A 24,983-nucleotide genomic window follows, 5' to 3' on the forward strand; every position below is an offset into this window, starting at 1 on the left:
TAACCAGTCTTCCTGTCTGAATTTACACTGAGCTCCATATGCTGTTGAAGAAGCATGAAGAACTCCAAACTCTGTACACTTCCCTGACAAAGTCAGTTAGAATGATTACAGCCAAAAATGAAAAACATTGATAAACGGATACGAGGCAGCAAAGATATATTCCAATACCGTTTAATTCTTGGATACACCACAAAGTATCATCTCTGACTTATAGACTACAGCACAGGACATTTGAAATTGGAAATCCGGTCCCTTGTCTTGTTCATGATTGTCCATGCTCCTTTAAAACTTTGAATGCCCTACGCACACATCTTTCAAGATATCATCCAGAAGATGAAACTTGAGGGCCAGGAGTCATCTTCTGTTTTACATGTTTAATTTGCTCAACTCAACATCCCTCTAAAAAAGAATATTTTCTTCACCTTGGTAATCACCTGAGGAGATATGAAACTGTAGAGTGTGTTTTTGTTGGATGCACATCTTTTGTTGGCATCATCTTCTGTATGTTAAAGGCTGCTTGAAATGCTGTACCTTTAATAAAGTCTGATAAAAAGTGTTACTTTCGTCAAGCATTAAATGTCATTGTATCTTACTTAAGTAATATTTATTCTGTATTTTCTGATCGACTAATTCTAATCTCACACTAAAATGTAGGTCATAACGCGAATATGTATGTAATTGCCAAAGAAATTATTATATTTACATTTTAATAAATTTTATTAAGGAAAATTAAAAAATGCATTGAATATAAAGATTAGTATTACTCAATTATATATTATTTATATATTGAATTTAATTATTTATATCAGTACCTTTAACTAATTTAGAGATTTCTCTTATTGATATCTACTTAATGTTTTTGTTTAAATTTGGTTAATTTATTTTTGTGCTTTATTTGAATCTACTCAATTTAAACAAGTAATTCTTAAGGGTCTGATTTGAGTAACATTAACTCAACTTTTAACATAGTTAGATTTAATTAATAATATTTCGTGCAATCTGTTGCCTCAATTTTATAGAGTAATTATGGTGTATCTTTTTTTTTTTACAGTGTAGTTAAAGTTAAACAACTTTCGACTTGCTCAAAACATTCAATTATTTTCTGAATTGTAACCCTTTAAATGCAAGGTTATTAGTTGAATGATGATTAGAGTCTTGGATATGTGACAAACTAGTAACAAAGTTGATTTGATTGCATTAGTCTTTTCTATTTAACCTCTGGACACCTTGGTTGCCAAAATGTTCTCACAAAATCTGCAATAAAATGATCAATATTTGCTTTTGTATTTTGCTGTTTTCTACACTTTCTATGAGCTTCTTGTTGTGCAGATCTTGTTTTTACTAAGCAGTCTTTGTTTTTCTTTTGTTTTTTTTGTTTCTCAACAATAGTCAAAGAGCCGATTTCTTCTGTCGTTGTCAGATGCTTCACAGGAGGCTTTGCCCGAGAACAGGTACTTAACTTTATTTGGATGCATTTCTTTGTTTCTTCTATTTTGTAAAATATTTTCATTAATATTTTGTGTTCACTCTATATTATAAAACTCCAATTGTTTCACAAATGCTCATCTTCTCTCTCCAGATGCAATCATAAAACAATTAACCGGTTTCCAACGGTGGCGCTGCTCTGTAGCGACCCGGGCTGCCTCGTGCTAAGAACCCAAAGTATTTATATACTTAATAATGTTATCGTTTTATGTTTGATGTGAAGGATGATGTTGATGTTTTTTTTTTATTGCTGCAGCACGGGTGAAGAGCTGAAGACAAATTTCTCACTTTGTGAGACAATAAAGTTAATCCTGTCCCCTGCTATCCCTCGGCCATCTGTGACCACTTCTACTCCCTGCACTGTTTGATATTGTTTGTTCTGTTAAACTAGTTATTTGTATTTATTTATATGAAATATTAGAGTTATTACCATTTTATTCATGTTTGTTTAGAAGTACTTTTTATTTTTTAAATGAATTCTGTTGAATATAAAGATGTATGAATGTTTTCATTAAGTCTATGAATATTGTCTTTGATGGTTAAACTCTGCAATATAAGGGGCAACCGCTGAAATCTGCATAAATACAATTGTCTTGCAATAAATTCTGACTACAGCGATGTGATTGTTGCAAATCCTTTCATTGGGATAACAATGCAACTGAATTTACTTGCACAGCCCTATAGCCTACCCTGACCTATGTTTAAATTCTGTTCTTTTAAAGGAGGATTATTATGATTCCAAAGAGGTGGAGAATCTCAAGTCCCTGGAAGAAATACGACTGCAGACTTTCACTTTAAACTTGAAAAATAAGGAACTGAAGACTGGTAAGAGACCACGTAGGTGCTCAGAGTGCGGTAAAAGATTTAACGCAAAAGGAATCTTGACCAGACACATGATGATTCACACTGGAGAAAAACCCTTCAGCTGCTCTCAATGTGAGAAAGTATTTACCCATAAGGTCAGTCTGACATGTCACATGGCAATTCACAGAGGGGAGAAACCCTTCAGTTAACCTTTTTGCAGTAAAGCATTTCAACAAAAAGCCAACACATTTTATTTCATACAGGAGAGAAACCCTTCAGCTGCTCTGAGTGTGGTAAAAGGTTTAGTTTTAAGGGAAATCTGACCAAACACATGATGATTCACACTGGAGAGAAACAATATCGCTGCTGTCACTGTGAGAAAAGATTTACCCATAAGGTCAGTCTGACATATCACATGACAATTCACAGAGAGAAATCCCTTAGATGCTCTCAGTGTGGTAAAACAATTTAGACAAAAGGGGGGTCTGAAGTCACACATGTTAGATCACACAGGATCAGCTGCTCTGTTTGCAGTTTGCAGGTTTTTCCCAAAGAGGAAATCTGACCAGACACATGTTAGTCCACACTGGAGAGAAATGTTAATCCTGTGCAATGGTAAAACTGATCCAGAGGAATCCAAGTTAACAACATCACTAATCTGTATTCATAAGTATGTATTGACTAACAGATGTATAAGTGCAGTTATAAAGGGATATAAGACAATTCTGTTGACAGAAATCTGTCTCTACTTTTTTGACATTGATGTTTTGTTGCTGACATATGAACCAGTAAGTTGGGAGCAGCTATGACGTTTGAATTGAAAGGGTTTATATGAAACAGTTACAGTGTAAGGATCCTTCTTCTCTCCTGATATCTTCTCTTCTTTCTGTCACTCTGTTTCCTTGGAGGCCTCTGTGTTGGGTAGCACAAGTTCTTCAGACAGCTCATGTGTAACCTTGTAATAAATAAACTGATGTAGAGTGAGAAAGACTTTCATCTACTTGTGTTATTTTGTGTCGAGTGTCTAAAGTGTCTTTGGTAAAGAAAAGGAGTTCAGCAGATCCTGATGCAGAGCGACCACAGTCAGGTCAGGTCGATGTCGATTTCACTGAAAACCTGTAACCCTTAATAAGAATCCTGCAGTCAGAATACAAAATAAAGAAAATCACAAACTGAATGACAACACCTGTAGATGTCATCTGGCATTCTGGATTTACTCAACATCTTGTTAGAAGAAACGATAGAGATGCATTATAGCCTTCAGTGTGTGTAACTAAATGGTATATGGAAAAAAAACACTTCAATGGTGTGTTTATTTGTTCTGTTATCATTTCTCTCTTTGGCTTCCTTTTTGCTGCTTCACTGCTTTTTATACATTTTCAGCTAAGAGGAAAATGATTCTTCGATTGGTCTTGGCGCTATCCAATTCCCACGGTAACCTGACTCGTCATCAATCTTAAAACTTTTCTTATTTCAATAAAAGTAACTGCTTTCATTTATCAATATTTCACCTCCAAGCAGACCCTCATTCTAAAAGACTGAACACATTGGTTTGGGTTAGGCCACGATAGTAAAAGAGTTCAAAGAGGAGACTTTAATGCAGTGAGGTTACAACTGTTTATTGTGTGTGGTTCTGAAAAGCAAGGAAAATATCTATGAACAAAATTCTTCCCATATACATTCCTATTATAATTGTAAAGTAATCTGGGGAAGCAGTTTTCCACTTATACAATGTTAACCATGCATCTTTGAACATCCTTACCTTCCTTTTTCTCATTTTAACACCAAACAACACAAATCAGAATTTAAGTAAATATAACCATTAAATGAATCTGAGTTTTAGTATCTATTCAGTTCTTTATCTTTTGTTTACAATTTAAACAAACCAGTTAAATGTGTTCAATATTAATTATTATTTACCCTTCTAATTTAATTGTTTCCTGTGAACACTACACTATAAAACCAGAATGCAGAGTGCATCACTATGAAATAAACAGCCTACATTAAATACATGTCACCATTCAAACATTCTGAACAGATAATTACCAAAGAACACAGCACACTTACCAAAGGTATCTCTGCTGTCTTCCTTTCATTGAATTCAGCCTGAAAGTGTCTCAGCCTCTCACCTCACTCCTGCTCTCACACACACCGCTGACACTCCTGTCTGTCAGTTAGAGCCACTCAGCAGGTTTACACACCTGGCTCACAAAGGTTACCTGATTTCCTGACCTGCTCAGTGCTGCTCTCCAGTGTTCAATACAAACTTTAAATAAAGGCTGACAACAGAGATAACCTGAGAAGTAATAATAAAGCTGATTAACCTTTAAAAACAAAGTAAATAAAAGCATATTAATATTTTCATTTTCAGATTGTCCTTAGATTTTAACAAAACAAAGACTGATTTAAAAAAATCCCCCAGACACCAAACATTTGTTATATGGAAAATAACTCGTTTTTTGTGTTTTTTTCATAAAAAATATTATCATTATGTAATCAAACTGTCATTTAAAGAGTTACAAATCCTAATTATTATTCAATATTTGATCGTTTTGATCAGGACTGAAGTTGATCAAAAGATTTAACCCAAAAAAGCAGAAAAAAAATTAATCTGTACTATTTTTATAACAGTTTTTGGAAGTGAACATTTTTGTCCTTAATGACTCAAGAGGGTAGTACATTTTAAATCTGATGCTACACAAAACTAATAATGCATTAAAGTCAATATTTTGTATAATCTTTGACATATCCAAGACTGATTTAAAAAAAATCCCCCAGCCACCAAATATTTGTTAAATGGAAAATAACTTCTTTTTTTTTTTCATAAATAATAACAGTGACATCAAGTAATACAATTGGTATCTAAAGGGTTAAAATCCTCAAAATGATTCAATGTTTGGTAGTTTTGAGCAGGGCTGAAGTTGTTTAAGAGATTTATGCAGAAAGAAGGAACAAAGAAATTAATCTGTTCTATTTTTATAGCAGATTTTTGGAAGTGAACATTTTTGTCCTCAATGACTGAAGAGGGTAGTAAATTAAACTGATGCCTGAGGGTTTAAAGTGTGTCTTATACAGCAGATTTGATGGTAATAACAGCTTATTTCAAGGACCTTCATATAAAGTGTTACCCAAGAAGAACTTAGACTGAGGTTCTGTCTGTGTTTAAACAGATGTCATCAAACACTTTAACCAGAGCTGTCTCAGTGCTGCGGTTTGGTCCAAAACCTGACTGGAAGACATCCAAACAGTTGTTCAATATCAAGAAGTTATTTAACTTCTGAAACACAGCTTTGTCTATCATTTGACCTAACAGAGGAAGATTTGATATAGGCCTGTAATTATTCATTATTGTCTAGATTGTTCTTTTCTAGTAGTGGCTTGATGACTGCTGTTTTCAGGGCCTGTGGGAAGACACCTGAGAGACAAGTTTACCATTTGTAACAGATCTGGAGCCATGACTCCTCCTCCTGCTGCCAATATCAAGACAGCAGGAGGAGGACTTTAATTGTTTAATTGTCACTTGTTTTTTATTGGTGAGATCAGAACAATACAGACATTAAAGAAGGGGGTCCATTGTTTTTCTGTAATGTAGAACATTTAACCCCCATTACCACCCCCACCCCCCATTATCACACCCCCCAACCATGAAACAGACCAGCTGGACAGAGTGAACAGAGTCAGCTGATCTTCAGTCAGCAGTGTTTCTCAGACTGACAGACGACACAGAGACACTGAAGAACCAGGAAACCAGAACCCAAACCCAGGATAGAGAGGTTCAGTGAATGTGGTGTTGAAGGTGTGGAGGTGGATCAGTGTGTCAGAGGAGACTCTGTAGAAGGACAGAGAGCCAGCAGGACAGTCCACATACACTGCTACTCTGTGAGAGACAGAGGAGGAGGAGGAGGAGGAGGAGGAAGAGGAGGAGGAGGAGGAGGAGGAGATCTCTGTTCTTATGTTATTGTGATAGACAGAGTAACCTCTATCAGAGCAGATCAGACTCCAGGACTGATCATTAAATCCAAACCAACATTTATTCCTGTCTCCTCTGCTTCTGATTCCTCTGTAACTCACTGATACATAAACCTTTCCTCTCCACTCGACCTCCCAGTAACAGCGACCAGTCAGACCAGTCCTACACAGCAGCTGAGGCCAGAAGTTATCAAATCTGTCTGGTTGATGAGGATATGACTGAAGCTCCTCCACACGTGACACCTTCCTGTTGTTGTCAGACAGTTTCAGTTTTCTGCTCACTGTGTTTGTGTCCAGTTCCAGCTCACAGGCGTCTGATGGAGAGAACGAGACACAACACAGCTGCAGGTTATCATCTGTTCATTCATCAACAACTTTACTGACACTTACTGATAGGGGTGTAAAGGTACACGTACTCGGACCGGACTGTTTCAGTACAGGACTGATCCGAGTACGCAAAGAACAAAAGTGATTTAATCTGTGTTCCCACACGGACCGCAAAGCTGAAGCACACCTCAGGGTGGAGGAAGGCTGCAGCTGCTGGTATGGGACACAGCTTTTAGTTAGTAACTTGTAAAAAAGTTCAAACATAAACTGTGCAAACTGTGCAGATTAGTAGTTCCTCGAGTCCTGTTGGTCTGGACAGTTGCATATAACCGGGATGGAGTTCTTTTTACAGACTTACTCTTAAGTTTTGTTTTCATTTTCAGCGATGATCCCGCTCAAACTAAGAGCAAAAGGGGAGGGGGAGACGCGTCTGTGTGGGAGAATAACCTGCAGCATGATAGAATGAACACCTCCCTCCCCATTCCCACAATAATGGACAAAGAGACGTTGACAAGACGAGAGTAGTGTGCCGTTGTTGTTCAGAGGACATCGGGTACGTCACAGGCAACACGTCCAACTTATTAAAGCACTTGAAAAGGCACCACGTGAACGTAAACATCACTGCAACTAGGAAAAAACAGACAGCCTTTTGCTAGTAATTCTAAACGGGCCAAAGCCATAAAAAATGCCATTGAAGTTCTTATATCGACAGAGGGAAATATTAATAGTTCTGAAACTACACTGTCCCAGATGTGATTAGGTTTATTATGTGCTCAAAGAGCATTCAAAAAAGTGTTGCCTTCATAAACTAAAAGGTGGAAGTGTAATTAAAAATAAATATTTTTATATATAGGCTATATTAATGACTTCATTTCATTCTAAAATACTTTATTTCATTCATATCTTTTATTTATTGGAAACTCTTTTGGTTGAAGGAAGCAGAATGAGTTTATTTTATGTTTTTTTTTTTTTTACAATGTTTAATTTAAAATGTTATTAAAAAGTAACCTGAGCAGGTGTACAAGTCTGAACTGTCGATGCTGCACTTAGTCCAATGTATAAAAGGGAAATTATAAATGTTCCTAATAAAGAAAAAAAAGCGTTGCATCAGGTCCCTTTACTGTAGTGAAAATGTACCAAACCAAAGCTTCAAAACTGAGAACTGTACTGAACTGAAATGTTTGTGTACCGTTACACCCCTACTTACTGAGAGTCAATCAAACTTACAGTTCATATTCAGCACTGAATGATGTTTGACAGCACTGAAATGTAATAATCCACTTCTAATCAAGTTCAAATGGAGTTACCATGGCAGCCAGGAAGAATGGAGATCCAAATCAACAAACACATGCAGTGAATAAAGTCTGACTAATCAAAGTGCAGCACAAAGAATCTATTAACCATCTGCTGTCTCCAACTGTTCTGTCCTCAGAGGTCACATTCAGCACAAACAGGAGCCTCATTTCCACTTTCACTGTCACACACAATGTGATGGCAGCAGGAGTGTGCCACGTCCCTTTGTCCTGTCTAACTACTTTTAAACTGTGTTTCTGAAGTCATGGAGACCATTTCTTTTCCATCAATCTAGGCTCTACAACATACATGTTTTTGTTTTAATGTAAATTTAACTGACTGGATGAACAGATCAAAATCTGAAGAAACAGATGACAACTCAGTCCTTGTGAGTTTTTCTCTGCTTGTCTAAGGTGTAGGCCACACCGTCCCGACCTCACCTGGCCACCTGGCGGCCTGCAGCTGACTTGTGTATTGTTGTTGGATGTTCCTGCTGGCCTGTACTATGGTGATCGTGGACTTTGCTGTGTGCCTTACTGTCTGCACAGCCAGAAGACGAGGAGGAGAGCTAGCTTATGTCTCTAAAGATATTCTGTTTCTATTTCATCACTGAATTCACGTCTGGATGTTTTTGAGGAGAGAACTTGATGTTGGAGACTCTGCATATTTACATGTTTATGAAAATGAACGTCAAATCAAAAATGATTTCTGCTGTTTTTAAAGTTGATGAGCTCCACGAGCTCGACTACGAGCAGCCGGCCAGCAGCCAACATCAAAATGTGAAATGTCACAAAAACTGCATGTTGTAAAATATACATTTCTGTTGGATGTGATGAATGGTGATTTTCTATTCACTGGATTATCACTTTTATTTCAGTTTACATTTTTTATTTCATATTTAAACTCTCATGAGTTTCCATCACCCTCACTTTTATCATCACTTTGTGTTACTTCCAGCCCTCATCCTGTTGTAGTTTGAAAGGTTTAATCATAACAGAAACACAATCTGGACAGCAGCAGGCACAAACCAATAGTTATCTAACCTCTGAATTTAGCCAAGTCATAAGATCATGTTCTGATACACAAGACACACACACACACACACACACACACACACACACACACACACACACACACACACACACTCTTTCCTGTTAAGAGACCAGTTGTCTGTCCAGGAAACTTCTAGGAAATGGTCTTCATATAGCACACATGTTGTAATTGCTCAGTGTGTTGATTGCCCATAAAAGGATGATTGGGATGTTATAAAAGTTCTGGTTGAGCGAGGACGCTGGCGTGTATGTCGCCGCTTCACGATCCGTGACAAAAATGACGTTTCTTTTGTGCTATCTATGCTTCTCCCTCCTACTTATCCTCTACTAACAGTCTGCAAACAGATCGACTTTGCTGCTGCTTTCAGTTTGTGTAAACTGACAGCTACTCACCATCTATGCCGATCAGCTGTTAGCGCTAGCCGGCGATCAGCTGTTAGCTTCTCGCACAGCTATCAGGATATCCTCACCAGTCTGTGATCACTGGACCCTCGCCTGCCTTATTGGTGGACCGTCCTTCTTCGTCGGCCACGTCGGCTCCCTACCTGGCTTGGACCCGTCGCCCTGCGCCACCTGTTGGCTACCGCTGGCTGCCGCTTCCCCCCTACTCTGGCTCGGCTGCTGGTGAAGAGGCCTGCCTGACAACCAGACTGCCGGCTGCTGCTCTCCTGCTCAGATTGTGTCCAGACGGGTCCCCCGTCTGCCACAAAATTGGTCCTTTCCTTATCCTGGTTTGGCTCTCATTCCTGCGGTTTTCCTGACCCCGGCTGGCGCCCGGTAGCTTGCGGCTTTCAGCCTGCGGCTAGCAGCTGCTCTCCCTGCTGTGGACATGGTACTACTAACATACTCCGCTCTGCAACTCCAGAATCTCGCCTGCCACTTCTCTCCGGACAACCTTGCTTCCATTAAATCTTTGGGACTCCTGCGCCGTCCTCACTACGTGCATAGAGCTGCCCGATGCAAGTTAGTTTACACTGACCATGCTATCCCCACTGTAGTGTCTGACCGGCGCCATCATCACAACAAATCACACGTGCACAGCAGAAACCTGATACCTGTTGTTGTGTGTGTTGACAGAACCACTCCTCTCTCCCCCTCTGCTTCAGAATACACCACCGCCTCATTTATGCTGCAGAATGCTCGCTCCCTTAACAACAAAGCAAACCTATTTCACTAAATATCAAACTTTACTGACAGATCCACGTCATCACAATCATTCAAACCGATGGTTTTATTTAGGCTATAATCGCGCATGTAGTGAGCCGTTTCCAATAAGTAACTTTCATTATGACAATATATAAACATAAAATAAAAATAAAAAATAAAAGTCTGCCACATACATATTGCATCAGCGCCGTCTCGCCTTCATTATCCCGGACGGACCTCAGAGGACCGGACTTATACACTAATGTAATCACTGATGTAGAGTTAAACATTAGACTAACACAAAGACCATAGAGCCTCCAGTTTTCATTCATATATTTCAATATCTTGCATTTATCATCAATTGTGATTTTTAGTTTTAATAAAGAGTGCACAGAGACATGGCGATGGCTTCACACATTTCACCTCCTCCATACTCAGCACATCTTCATCAGCTGCATGTATTTATTCTGTAAATAATTCAAGTGTGGACATTAAATCGGGGCATCTCTGACACGATCATTAAGCCATATATTTGATCAGAATTAGTCACAGTGCAGACGGAGATGCCCACGAAAATATGTGGCCAACAATTCAAAGTTTTTGTTGGTTGATCAAACCTTTGATTAATAATATGATAGAGTGAGGGAGAATGCTGACTGACGTGTCCTCTCTGCCACTATATGAAGAAATCAGTGTGGGTCCTGTAAACATGTAAACATTGCAGATATACTCGTGCGTAATGATGAACGGTGGATGTTTTGGCACATAGGACAGCGTGAATGCAGCAGCGACGTGGTGTCATTCTCTGAATTTTCTTCAGTTCGTGATCCTCCTGCTGCAGCCAACTACCGATATGTCCATTTTATCCTTCACTTCATTCACAAGTTCCTTTGTTTCTGGGTCAGAAAGTTTCGTTTCTTTGTCTAAACTTCAGTTTTCGTGATCCAACGCTGGAAACCTTTGATCTGCCCCCTCGTTTGGATGCATTTTCATTCACGAGCTGCTTTGCATTGACCGTTTATGGTTGAATGTGGGCGTGTAGAGGGCGGAACATGGGACTAATCTACGTGCGCACATTTCCAGGTGGATCGTGATTTAGCTTAGTAGTATTCAGACCCCTTTACATTTTTCACTCTTTGTTTCATTGCAGCCATTTGCTAAAATCAAAAAAGTTCATTTTATTTCTCATTAATGTACACTCAGCACCCCATCTTGACAAAAAAAACAGAAATGTAGAAATTTTTGCAAATTTATTAAAAAAGAAAAACTGAAATATCACATGGTCATAAGTATTCAGACCCTTTGCTGTGACATTAATATTTAACTCACATGCTGTCCATTTCTTCTGATCCTCCTTGAGATGGTTCTGCTCCTTCATTGGAGTCCAGCTGTGTTTAATTAAACTGATTGGCCTTGATTAGGAAAGGCACACACCTGTCTATATAAGACCTTACAGCTCACAGTGCATGTCAGAGCAAATGAGAATCATGAGGTCGAAGGAACTGCCCAAGGAGCTCAGAGACAGAATTGTGGCAAGGCACAGATCTGGCCAAGGTTACAAAAGAATTTCTGCAGCACTCAAGGTTCCTAAGAGCACAGTGGCCTCCATAATCCTTAAATGGAAGAAGTTTGGGACGACCAGAACTCTTCCTAGACCTGGCCGTCCAGCCAAACAGAGCAATCGTGGGAGAAGAGCCTTGGTGAGAGAGGTAAAGAAGAACCCAAAGATCACTGTGGCTGAGCTCCAGAGATGCAGTAGGGAGATGGGAGAAAGTTCCACAAAGTCAACTATCACTGCAGCCCTCCACCAGTCGGGGCTTTATGGCAGAGTTGCCTGACAGAAGCCTCTCCTCAGTGCAAGACATATGAAAGCCTGCATAGAGTTTACCAAAAAACACATTCCCAGACTATGAGACAGAAGATTCTCTGGTCTGATGAGACCAAGATTGAACTTTTTGGCTTTAATTCTAAGTGGTATGTGTGGAGAAAACCAGGCACTGCTCATCACCTGCCCAATACAATCCCAACAGTGAAACATGGTGGTGGCAGCATCATGCTATGGGGGTGTTTTTCAGCTGCAGGGACAGGACGACTGGTTGCAATTGAAGGAAAGATGAATGCGGCCAAGTACAGAGATATCCTGGAAGAAAACCTCCCAGAGTGCTCAGGACCTCAGACTGGGCCGAAGGTTCACTTTCCAACAAGACAATGACCCTAAGCACAAAGCTAAAATGTGGAGTGGCTTCGGAACAACTCTGTGACCATTCTTGACTGGCCCAGCCAGAGCCCTGACCTAAACCCAATTGAGCATCTCTGGAGAGACCTGAAAATGGCTGTCCACCAACGTTCATCATCCAACCTGACAGAACTGGAGAGGATCTGCAAGGAACAATGGCAGAGGATCCCCAAATCCAGGTGTGAAAAACTTGTTGCATCATTCCCAAGAAGACTCATGGCTGTACTAGCTCAAAAGGGTGCTTCTACTCAATACTGAGCAAAGGGTCTGAATACTTATGACCATGTGATATTTCAGTTTTTCTTTTTTAATAAATTTGCAAAAATTTCTACATTTCTGTTTTTTTTTCTGTCAAGATGGGGTGCTGAGTGTACATTAATGAGAAATAAAATGAACTTTTTTGATTTTAGCAAATGGCTGCAATGAAACAAAGAGTGAAAAATGTAAAGGGGTCTGAATACTTTCCGTACCCACTGTATAAAGGGAACATTGCGTGCAGGTGTGCGTACGAACGGTTTTATAACTCTGAATCATTTTATGCTCACGCCATTTCCGGGTTTTTGGCACACGTACATTTTTAGTATGAATTTTACGCACTCTTTTATAAATGAGATAAATGACACTCCCCTCAGCTGATCACCCACTCCCTTTCTCCTTCATTTGTTTGTCTAGTGTTTCTATCCTTTCTCTTCTCTGTTTGTGTTTTTCTATTCCTCTCTTGTTGTCTCCCATTACGCCCCCCCCCCCCCCCCCCCACACACACACACACACTTTGTAAAGCATCCTTGGGTTTCATGAAAGGCGCTATATAAATCTAAGTTATTGTTATTAACTTCTCAGAGAGAAATAAACAAATCCTCTGTTCACAAGCCATAGTCTCTGTCTGATTGTTCAAGAGCATTTACTCTTCTACACTCCAACATGTGCTGCTGTGTTCTGATGAAGAGAAATGAAAACACACTCACACTTCCTCGGACCAGGATCCAGTCTGTGCAGTCCACTATGGTCCAACCTGGAGGAAGAAACCAGATCAGAATCTATTTCATACATCTTCATTTAAATCCAGCATCAGACAAGAAGCAGAGTTCATCATTCAGAAACAGTGAGACAGCTTCTGTGTGTCTGTCTGTACCTCAGTGTCTCCAGTCTGCAGTGTGGATCCTCCAGTCCAGCAGACAGCAGCTTCTCTCCTCGTTCTCCTGGATGATTGTAGCTCAGGTCCAGATGTCTCAGGGGGGAGGAGCTTAGAGCTGAGGCCAGAGACGCACAACCTTCTTCTGTGATCAGACAGCCTGACAGACTACACACACACACACACACACGCACACACGCACACACGCACACACGCACACACGCACACACGCACACACATACACACACACAATATGCTTAACATCCATTGGTCCATTCTTCTCTGTTTTACCAGTAACATCCCATCATAACCATGCAGCTGAACAGAATAGACTTCATAATCTGATACTAATCAATATTTACTCTGGTGACAAATAGTGAAGGTAAGACAGAGCGTGAGATAAACACACAGACTGCTTTGACATCAGCAGTGATGTAGAAACAGTTCTGAACTGTTTCATCTGAAATAAAGATTCTTTAGTTCTTTATGTTCCAAACATTATCCATGGTTTGTTTGTTGGTGGGGAAAGAACTTCATATTTAACTTTCTTTATTCCAGTCCAGCTTCCTCAGACTAAAAGACTGCGAGCTATAGAACGAGCTCAGAGCTTTACAGCTTTAATGTGGAAACATACAGTAAAACTTTAAACCACCACCAAGGCCCATTTAATAAATGATTCATCAAGAAAACATGATCTTAGATGAATAATGTGGATCAGCAGCACACTAACCTGAGAGTGTCCAGTCTACAGAGTGGACTCTTTAATCCAGTAGACAGCAGCTTCACTCCTGAATCCTGCAGGTTGTTGTTGCTCAGGTCCAGCTCTCTCAGACTAGAGGACTGGGAGCTGAGGACTGAGGACAGAGCTTCACAGCTTCTCTCTGAGAGGTTACAACCACTCAGCCTGAAGAGGATTCAGAAGAACACAAATGAAAGCAATTACAAACTATAGTTGTTATTTCTGAATGAAGAGAACTACATTTGAACTGGATAGTTATGTGAGCACGTACAGAGCTTTGTTTGAAGCTTTGATCACAGGCAGCAGCCTCAGAAGAGCCTCCTCTGAAGCAAAGTATTTCTTCAGGTCAAACACGTCCAGATCTTTTTCTGATGACAGTAAGATGAAGACCAGAGCTGACCACTGAGCAGGAGACAGTTTATCTGTGGAGAGACGTCCTGATCTCAGGGACTGTTGGATCTCCTCCACTAGAGAACGATCATTCAGTTCATTCAGACAGTGGAACAGATTGATGCTTTTCTCTGCAGACAGATCCTCACTGATCTTCTCCTTGATGTACTTGACTGTTTTCTGATTGGTCTTTGAGCCACTTCCTGTGTGTGTCAGCAGACCTCGTGTGAGATTCTGATTGGTCTCTGAAGAAAGACCGAGGAGGAAGCGGAGGAACAAGTCCAGGTGTCCATTAGGACTCTGTAAGGCCTGGTCCACAGCACTCTGATATAAATGTGTTGGAATTCTGAATTCTTTAGACCACCTGAATGTTGTTTGATCTTCTGACATCAGATTGTCTCCAGAGTTGATGAAGGTCAGATGGACATGAAGAGCAGCCAGAAACTCCTGAACACTCAGATGGATGAAGCAGAACACCTTGTCCTGGTACAGTCCGCTCTCCTCTTTAAAGATCTGTGTGAACACTCCTGAGTACACTGAGGCTGCGTCGTGTGGTTATCCAGAGGTGAGCAGAGGGAAGCAGTTTCCCCCTGATGAGGTTAGTCAGCAGCACATCCACTGAGGTGGACTCTGTGACATCAGTCAGGGTCTCGTTGTTTTTAAAGTCCAGAGGAAGTCGACACTCATCCAGACCGTCAAAGATGAACACAACCTGGAACTCTTCAAACCTGCAGATTCCTGCTTCTTTGGTTTCAGGAAAGAAGTGATGAACAAGTTCCACCAAGCTGAACTTTTTCTCTTTCAGCACATTCAGCTCTCTGAAAGTGAATGGAAATGTGAAGTGTATGTCCTGGTTGTCTTTCTCTTCAGCCCAGTCCAGAGTGAACTTCTGTGTTAAGACTGTTTTCCCGATGCCAGCCACTCCCTTTGTCATCACTCTTCTGATTGGTTCATCTCTTCCAGGTGAGACTTTAAAGATGTCTTCTTGTCTGATGGTTGTTTCTGGTCTGTCTGGTTTCCTGGATGTTGTTTCAATCTGTCTGACCTCGTGTTCATCATTGACCTCTCCAGTCCCTCCCTCTGTGATGTAGAGCTCTGTGTAGATCTGGTTCAGAAGGGTTGGGTTTCCTGCTTTAGCAATCCCCTCAAACACACACTGGAACTTCTCCTTCAGGTTAGATTTGAGTTTTTGTTGGCACACTGCACCAAACGTTCCTGAATAAAGAAAGAACTGAAATCAATGAACAGATTCTGATATAGATGACATGACTATCTGAGTTTGGAACTTTAAACCTCTTTGTCCTTTTTCTAAAATACTAAATCTGTTAAAATGTTCTTACTGCTCTGCAGACAGTCAGCCAGCTCCTCCTGCTTCATTCTCCTCAGGAAGTGGAGAGTGATCTTCAAAAATGCCTCTTTACAGCTTCTCCCCTGCTCTTCATCCTCACTCTGACTCTCTAAGCATTCTGGGTAATCTGGACTCAGAACCCTGTGGACTCTCTTCAGCTCGTTCTTCACAAAGGTGATGATGTTCTCCTCCAGCAGCTGGAACAGAAGGAGACACTGGATATTTAATATAAACTGGTAGAACTCAACATGTGATTCATCTGTCAGTCTGAAGGTCAGCTGGTCTAAACAGAACAATAACTTAGCATTAAATTATTGTAATGGTAGTGTATTAATTAACAGTGTGTTGAACACACCATAAAGATGGAGTCCAGGTCTGTTGGATTCTGCTGGTCTGGTTGATCTCTGTGAACGTTGGAGCTCTCCTGTTGAACTCTGTGACAGGACATATTACACAAGAATACAACGAGATATATATAATGAAACTCTGAGCCAAGATATGAGTCTTTAAACAACAGAGACATAACATTAACTTGATTTTTAATTCTGACCTTCCATCAGCAGGACGTCTATCTTTAAACTCAACAAGGCAACCCATAGACCGGTCACTCTTCATGGACACATAGCTGGGTCCAGGAGAGTCTGGTCTCTGTCTCATCATCCTGATACAAACAAACAAACAAAGATCATTTTAATCAGATTGTTCCAGTTTAAAGTTAACAGAAGACGACTCAAACATAAACACAGCTCAGAAAGATGCTGTGGTTTGTTACTGAGATTTACAGATAGCAACATGCAGTAATATGATCTCACAGAGAGAGAGAGAGAGAGAGAGAGAGGAAGGGAGGGAGATAGGAGCTCAAGGTGCCAGTTCCCCCGGTAGTCTAAGCCTAGCAGCATAACTTGGAGCTGGTCTACACCTGTGTCAGCCCTAACTATAAGATTTATCAAAAAGGAAAGCTTTAATTCTATTCTTAAAAATACCGAGTGTGTCTGCCTTCCAGACCCCGGCTGGAAGATGATTCCAGAGGAGAGGAGCCCGATAACTGAAGGCTGAACTGTGCACCTCGGACATTGAGCTTCTGGCTGTCTCCCTTCACACTTTCTATCTCCCCAGAGAATTTCCTCAGCTTTTTCTCATCCTGGTTTACATCCACCCCAGAGCTAACGCAGCCACAGCCACTGAACACATCACAAACTTATTAAATAAACTGGAACTCATATCACCGGACTCTCCCAAATTCATCTTGGGCGATTTCAACCATTGCTCTCCTGAAAATGCACTAAAAGGCTACCAGCAGTACATTACATGCAGCACCCGCCTGAGGAAGACACTGGATAAATGCTATGGTTCAGCTCCTAACGCATACAGATCTGTTGCTCTCCCCCCTCTTGGCTCTGCTGACCACCATGCCGTCCTGCTTGCTCCAGAATGCACTCCTGTCATAAAGAGGGTTGAGAAAGTTGTTAAGAACATCGAGCAGTGGACCAACGAAAGCATTCTTACACTACAACTATAAAAACTGCCAAGCTCAAGTACAAGAACAAAGTGGAGGAAAAATTCACACAGGGAAACCTCCTCACAGCTTGGCAGGGCCTCAAAAACATGGCTGCTGTGAACACTGCTGCTACCAACATCAAAACCATCGAGGTTGCAGGCAGCAGCTCTTCTTCTCTCCCCAACGATCTCAACTCATTCTACACCAGATTCGAGAAGGACAACCCCACACAGCTGGAAGAAACAGTGTCCATGCTCAAGCCCAGTGACTCTACACTCACCTTCAGCAGAGAGGATGTGGTGAGAGCAGCTCACCTGGTCCAGACAACATCAGTGGCCGCATCCTGAAGCACTGTGCCGAGCAGCTAGGGGGCGTGTTTCAGACCCAGTTCCAGAGCTCTATGGACAGCAGCACAGTCCCCCAGCTGTGGAAACACTCCACAGTTATTCCCATCCCCAAGAAAAGCCCCGCCAAATCACTGAATGAGCTCAGGCCTGTGTCCCTCACGTCTCTGGTGATGAAGGCCATGGAGAGGATCATAAAACAACACATCATCAGAGAAACCGACTCCCAGATGGACCCGCTACAATTTGCTTATCATGCAGGCAGAGGTGTCGATGATGCAAAAACATTCATAATAGACACTGTTCACAAAAACCTAAAGCACCCCAACACCTCAGCCAGACTCCTGTTTGCAGACTTCTTCTCTGCATTCAACACCCTGCAGCCTCACATCCTGGCTGACAAACTTTCAACTTGCTTCCATCTGAACGACCAGCTTATCCTGTGGATATTGGACTTTCTGACCAACAGATCACAGAGAGTTCTGGTCAACAACACCTTCTCCAACCTCCAACACACCTCAACTGGCTCCCCTCAGGGCTGCGTGCTCTCACCTCTGCTCTTCATCCTCTACACCGATGACTGCAGAACCACACAGCCAAACTGTCACCTGGTGAAGTACGCGGACGACACAGTTCTCCTGTCTCTGCTGTCAGGCCCCTCTCAGCACCATGGACCAGTTCTTCAGGAGTTTGTGGAGTGGTGTGACAGCTCCTGCCTCGAACTGAACGTGAGCAAGACCAAAGACATGGTGGTGACCTTCTCCAACAAGCAGAGGGAACTGGCTGCATCAGCAATCACCACAATCCATGGGAATCCTGTCGAACTAGTAGAGGAGTATAAGTACCTGGGTACCATCTTCGACAGCCTGCTGAAATTCTCCTCCAACACCGAGGAGATTCTCAGGAAATGTCAGCAGCGAAAATGCCTCCGAAGGAAGCTCAATTCCTTTGGAGTCAGTAAGAACATTCTTCTGACCTTCTGCTACTCCTTCATTGAGAGCATTATTACTTTTTCTATAACCTGCTGGTTCCACTCCACCACCCTCCAGAACAGAAACCGCCTGCAGAGCACGGTCACAGTCTGCTCTGAGATCATTGGACTACCTGTAAGGACTTTGACATCGATCTATGAGCAACAGACAATCAGGCTAGCAGGTCGGATTATGCAGGACCCCTCACACGCTCTCTTCCCAGCGTTTGAGTGGCTCCCCTCAGGACGTCGGCTTCGCTGTCCCTGCTGCAGGACACAGAGGAGAAGAGCAACCTTTGTTCCCAGGGCTGTCCAGCTCCTCAACTCCTACCCCCCCCCCCCAACAGACACCTCTCACCCAATGCAGACTCTCAGCTGTGAACTTTGCTTTTTTACTTCCTTTATATTTGACATGCACCTTAACTGCCTCTGCTTTATCTGGTCTCATGCACTACATCACTTTATTCTATCCATTTTATATCAGTATTCATACAGTTCTGGTTAATTTATTCCTGTTGTTTCTTATCCATCATTGCACTACAGTCACTTTATTTATCTCATTTTTACCTTACAGTTATATTGTATATATTAGTTCTGTTGTTCCATTATTCACCGTGCACCTTAATAACTTATCATTTAGTATTTTCCTACTTGCACATAGCTCTGTATATATATATTTATTTCTCATTTACTGCACATAGTTATGGTTACATCTGTTTACATCTGTTAGTCCGATCACTGTCCACTTATATCTACTCTTTTATATTTTGTATTTTTAAGTTAAGTTTAAGCTTTAAGTTGTATTTAAATTGACACTTTCTATTGAGGTTAAAATGTTTTGTTTACTTGCACTGTTGTTAATTTACTGCTCTGTGTGCCTTTGAATTGCCCCCCCGGGGACAAATAAAGTTTTTTGAACTTGAATTATGCTTTCTAGCCCCTCCTTGTTCAAGCTTGGCGGGAGGGTAGCAGTAGGCGACCGTATCAGCTGGCCCCCTCCGCAGGGTCTGGGGGAAACAGAAACAGGGTCATCACTGATGAGAAGTCAGCAGTAGGCGACCCTATCAGGGGCAGCCCTGCATCACACAATGACTGAAGTAGAAAGGAAGGAAAAAAAAAAGATAATATATATAGAAAGAACAAAAAGGATGAGAAGGAAAAAAAAAAAGATAATATATATAGAAAGAAAGGGGAAAGAACAAAAAGGATGAGAAGGAAAAAAAAAAGAAACAAAGAAAGAAAGAAAAGAAAAGAAAAATGGAATGAAGGAAAGAAGAAGGACAAAAATAGGAATAGGGGTACAGAGGAGGGGAATGGAAAAAACAAACAAAAAAAAAACACAAGCTTACACTCGAATTACACACACACACACACACACACACACACACACACACACACACACACACACACACACACACACACACACACACACACACACACACACACACACACACACACACACACACACACACACACACACACACACACACACACACACACACACACACACACACACACACACACACACACACACACACACACACCTTGTATTGGCATCATCTAATAAAAAAAATAAAAAAATGAAGGCTCTACCTCTCATCGTACATTTAGAGACTGTAGGTACCACAGGCAGCAACTACTATTAGGATACGGAACAGATCCAGATCAAGGACTAAACGTGCCTCAGTTGGACTCAGATACCATTCACTAAAACAAGGATCAAGTATTAAACTATGTAGTCCAGGAGAAAGTGTAGTCAGATATCAGTACAATGGTCAGCTGGATCAGCAGGATGTATGGACCAGGTAGGTTAGTGAACGTGACCTGAAGCTTTCAATGCCCAACATCTCACCAGCAGAACCTCATCAGGTTCAGGATCTGGGCTGTGGACAAAGTCAGGACATCCAACATCCACCTCGTGGACCATAATCCTCTAATCACAGTTTTTAAACCGTGGCTCCCATCCTTGATGGTGCATGCTTTAAAATGGACGTGCAGAAGCAGACTCTCAGTGAATGAAATCTGATATTGTGGACAGTATGTCTGTTTGTTTTGGTCATCATTGGGAGTGAGGAAGGAGAGGACTTTCATTCTACCTGAGGGAAAAACAAAAATGTTCATTCATTAAAATTGCTTTAATTGGGGTGCTGGTGGCCTAGTGGTTAGTGTGAGTGTCCCATGTAGGGAGACTGTAGCCCTCCAAGTGGGTGGCTCAGGTTCAAATCCGACCTGTGGCTCCTTTCCTGCATGTCATTCCCCATTCTCTCTCTCCTTGATTTCTGACTCTATCTACTGTCCCGTCTCTAAATAACGGAACAAAAAGCCAAAAAATAAATATTTCCTCAGATTTGTCTCTTTTTAAGGTTTGGCCTATTATTTTGACTTTGTCTAAGAATATTTAGCTTCTTTCTAGTAGGGCTGTTTTTGCTTTGAAGTCATAAAGTCCATCACACTGTCGGCTGGTTTTGTGTCAGGCAAGTTAAGTTCTGCCATGGTCGGGGAAATAGGGTGCAGGGAAAGACCCAAATGCAGAAAAAAATGGACTCACAGCTGCAATAAAATGATTATTTTCCACATTTTACAGCCTTCAGGAAGGTCAGGGTTCAAATACAAACACTTCAAAAGAAAAAACACAAAATAGAACCAAAGCACACAATGATCATGAAGTGGTAAGAAAACAAAATGAAGGTGATGAGGAAAATGAAGACAGGTGAGTAGAGTAGAAGGGAAGGTGTGGGCTATTGAAACCTAGAAGAGAAGGAGGTGAATTCTGAGGACCTCTGGTGGAGAAGTAGGAGAAACAGGAGAAAAGTACGAGTCCTGGGAGAGGTGAACATGGACTGAAGACTGAGAGTGATGTAAATGGCTGAGGATGAAAGAGTGAGCCTACAGAAAAGAAGAACAGAGCTCTTTGTCAATTTCAGATCTCACCTTCCATCAGCAGGACGTCCATCTTTAAAGTCAATAAGGCGTTCTATAGACCCGGCATTCTTCATGGACACACAGCTGGGTCCAGGAGAGTCTGGTCTCTGTTCCTGCATCCTGATACAAACAAACAAACATTATTAGTTACTGTGAGCAGCAGATGAGACAGTGATGATGATGATGATGATGATGATGATGATGATGATGATGATGATGATGATGAAGGTGGAGTGATGTGAGTGCTGAGCTGTGACATGAAGAAGAGTCATGGACAGTTAGAGATCCTCACCTCAGAGCTTCATGTTCCTCACACAGAGAGGTTTTAGAGGGAGGGACTCCCTCCTCTGTGTCCTCACACTGATCCATAGCAGAGCGCCCCCTGCTGGGAGAGCTGCACTCTGTCACTACAACAACACTGATGGAGTTCAGCTGCTGAAGTCACATCCAGTCTTCAGATGTGTAGAAAACAAAGAGAAGAAGCTGCTGATTCACCTTCATCATCATCATCACCTCACTGTCAGTCTACAAACATCACATCTACCTGGTTCACCTTCATCATCATCATCACCTCACTGTCAGTCTACAAACATCACATCTACCTGGTTCACCTTCATCATCATCATCACCTCACTGTCAGTCTACAAACATCACATCTACCTGGTTCACCTTCAAAAAGGGAAAGCAGCACCAGCAAAACCATGGTTATCTTATGGTCCAGCGTGATTGCTGGGCGCTCTTCTTTGCTGCTGCAAGACACATTTTTCTAGCAGTTTTTGGGTACGCATAAAAGTTTAAACATTTTCAACTTTTTTGATCAAGAAGCAGAGTCTCAGCGATCGTCAATGTCACTTAAAGTAGCCAATCAAATCAAGTAGGTTTGACCTCCACTTTTTATGACATTTTCCCCTCCTCCTCTTGGAGCAAACATATTTCATTTGGTCGCCCGTATGCACACACAGCCCTGCTCCACAGGCGCTCCCAGCTGTTCTTTCCTCAGCTGCGTTCAGGTGTTTTTTTGAGGCGAGTTGCGCCTCTGTGTGATCGGGTCCTAAGGGGGCCCCGTCTGACAGCACTCACTCTCATCGCTCTGCTAAGAGTCACATGATTTATTCCTGTGAAATGAATTATTTGTCTGAGAGTGAAAACAGAGGAGCAGTGGTGGAGCAGATAGTGAAGATGAAATGTAACAGTAAATGACCGAATGCTGCGAGTCTAGTCTTAACTATCGGGGAGAGATGTTCTTTATGTTGGAAATAATACTTCTGTGAACTTTGAAGATAAATGTTTATACAGAGCATTTTTTTGTAGGTGTCAGATTATTGATCACATATTGGTGATGAATGGTTGGAGGACCCCCCTGTGAAGGGGCCCAACAGACTGAATAATCCCCATTGGTTAGATCAATCTGACACAGCTATCTGACTGGAAGGAGACATTCAATAAGAGCTGATCATAGAGAATAACTACAGCAGACAGAGTTTGTCTTTATAAATCTATCTACTAGAATCACACACTCTGATTTCACTGCAGTAATTCTACTTATAGAGCTGCATAATAAGGTCTCTGGTCTGTGCTGATCTCTGCTGTGGGTGCAGCAGAGATCAGCTGTTCCCTTCTGCAGAGCTCCACGTCGAAAATGCATTCAACTGCAGGACTTGGACCTTTCGAGGCTTCTAGCACTTTCAATATTCCAGTAAAAATGTCTTTCCGATATCACCAAGGCTCAAAATCCCGATCTGCCACTGAACGTCGCAGCGGTGTAAACTCTAGTGACCTCCGCTCTCTGCCATGGACGCCACTAGCGCACGTCAGTAATGCGGCCCCGATTAAACTGGCTCTGATAAATGCCAGATCAGCGCTAAATAAGACTTTTATTCTTAACGACTTTTTCACATCCCAGGGCCTAGATTTCCTTCTGGTGACTGAAACTTGACCGAACTCCAATGATGTAAGTCCACTTATTGAGCTTTCTCCAAATGAATGTTCCTTCTTTAACACGCCACGACCCTCCGGACGGGGCGGGGGTCTGGCAGCAGTTTTTAAAAACAAAGTGGGTACAGCAAACCCTCTTCTTATCATCATATTATATCGTCCTCCAAAATCAGATAAACATTTTATCACTGAGTTTGCAGACCTCTTATCGCAAATTGTGCCATCATTTGAAAGAATTTTAATACTGGGTGATTTTAATATCCATGTATGTTGTCTGTCAAAACCACTTGTCGGTGAATTTTTAAACCTGATTGAATCATTTAATTTTGCACAGCATGTCTCAGGTCCCACTCATAAACATGGCCACACTTTGGACTTGGTCTGTCTTGTGGTCTTCCTGTTAACAATTTGGAAATAATGGACCCTTGTCTTTCAGATCACAGTGCCATTATTTTTAATGTGTCTCTCTCTGACCTGTCATCAAATGGTCTCCTCCCCATGCGTTACTCTCATTACATTAACTCTTCCACTGCCAGTTTATTCTCAGCTGCTTTCTTAGCTGCTCAAGATACTCTGTCCATTGAAAATATTCCTACTGAACTCTGCACTGAGGATCACATTCAATTATTTAATGCTACCTGCTCCTCAATTCTCAACCATATTGCTCCTCTCAAGATAAAAAAACCAAAGCCTAAATCACAGTCTTGGATTATTGAATCCACTAGAGCCCTAAGGAGGAGCTGCAGACAAGCTGAACGCAAGTGGAAGCAGGATAAGCTTCAAATCTCACATGACATCCTTAAAGAGCGGCTGATCAGCTACCAAATTGCAGTCAAGGCAGCGAGAGCAAAACATTTCTCAGATATCATCTCAAAAGATCACCATAATCCTAAAGTCCTATTCAATATTATAAACTCTCTCACCTGCCCCCTTCCTGGATCCTCTCTAGACACTCCCCTTAGTAGAGCAGAAGACTTCCTAAAGTTCTTCACTGAAAAAGTTGCTGGCATTAGAAAAAATATCTCAGCCCCTACCAGGCACATCTCAGCCTCCCCGCCCTTCAACTGCTCTGCCCAGTTAAACTGTTTTGAGCCTATCACCTTAACCTCACTCAAAGAGACGGTTTTTAAAATGAAATCTGCCACCTGCCCCAGTGACATAGTACCTACCAAGCTCTCCTCAAAGATTCCTTTGATATTACCGGCCCTTTTATCCTCTCCATTATAAACAGCTGTATGTCAACTGGTGCTGTTCCTCCCTCATTTAAACATGCTATAGTGCAGCCCTTGTTAAAAAAAACCCAACCTGGACCCCATACCACTTTCCAACTACAGACCCATCTCAAAACTACCCTTCCTTTCTAAGGTGCTAGAAAAGGTTATTCTGGAGAAAT

At 41.6% G+C, this 24,983-nt stretch overlaps 4 protein-coding genes across 4 annotated transcripts in view; 1 reads left to right on the forward strand and 3 right to left on the reverse strand.

Moving 5' to 3' along the window:
* LOC136181104 (NLR family CARD domain-containing protein 3-like) overlaps positions 1-24,983 on the reverse strand; it is a 724,139-nt gene that overhangs the window by 596,532 nt on the left and 102,624 nt on the right. The window lies entirely within an intron of this gene.
* Positions 1-24,983, forward strand: part of LOC136181112 (protein NLRC3-like) — a 693,514-nt gene that overhangs the window by 458,900 nt on the left and 209,631 nt on the right. The gene's annotated exons all lie outside the window — the stretch shown is intronic.
* LOC136181190 (NLR family CARD domain-containing protein 3-like) overlaps positions 1-24,983 on the reverse strand; it is a 92,936-nt gene that overhangs the window by 43,568 nt on the left and 24,385 nt on the right. The window lies entirely within an intron of this gene.
* LOC136181147 (tripartite motif-containing protein 16-like) lies at positions 3,893-15,129 on the reverse strand. Its single transcript, XM_065961629.1, has 5 exons — positions 14,455-15,129; positions 14,175-14,348; positions 13,445-13,612; positions 13,278-13,324; positions 3,893-6,572 (listed from the first exon to the last, which is right to left on the reverse strand). The coding sequence occupies exons 1-5, from the start codon at positions 14,961-14,963 to the stop codon at positions 5,995-5,997; spliced, it is 1,476 nt and encodes a 491-aa protein (XP_065817701.1). The 5' UTR covers positions 14,964-15,129; the 3' UTR covers positions 3,893-5,994.

This window comes from Labrus bergylta, chromosome 2 (genome assembly GCF_963930695.1).
Source record: "Labrus bergylta chromosome 2, fLabBer1.1, whole genome shotgun sequence".
Taxonomy (NCBI): Eukaryota; Metazoa; Chordata; class Actinopteri; order Labriformes; family Labridae; genus Labrus; species Labrus bergylta.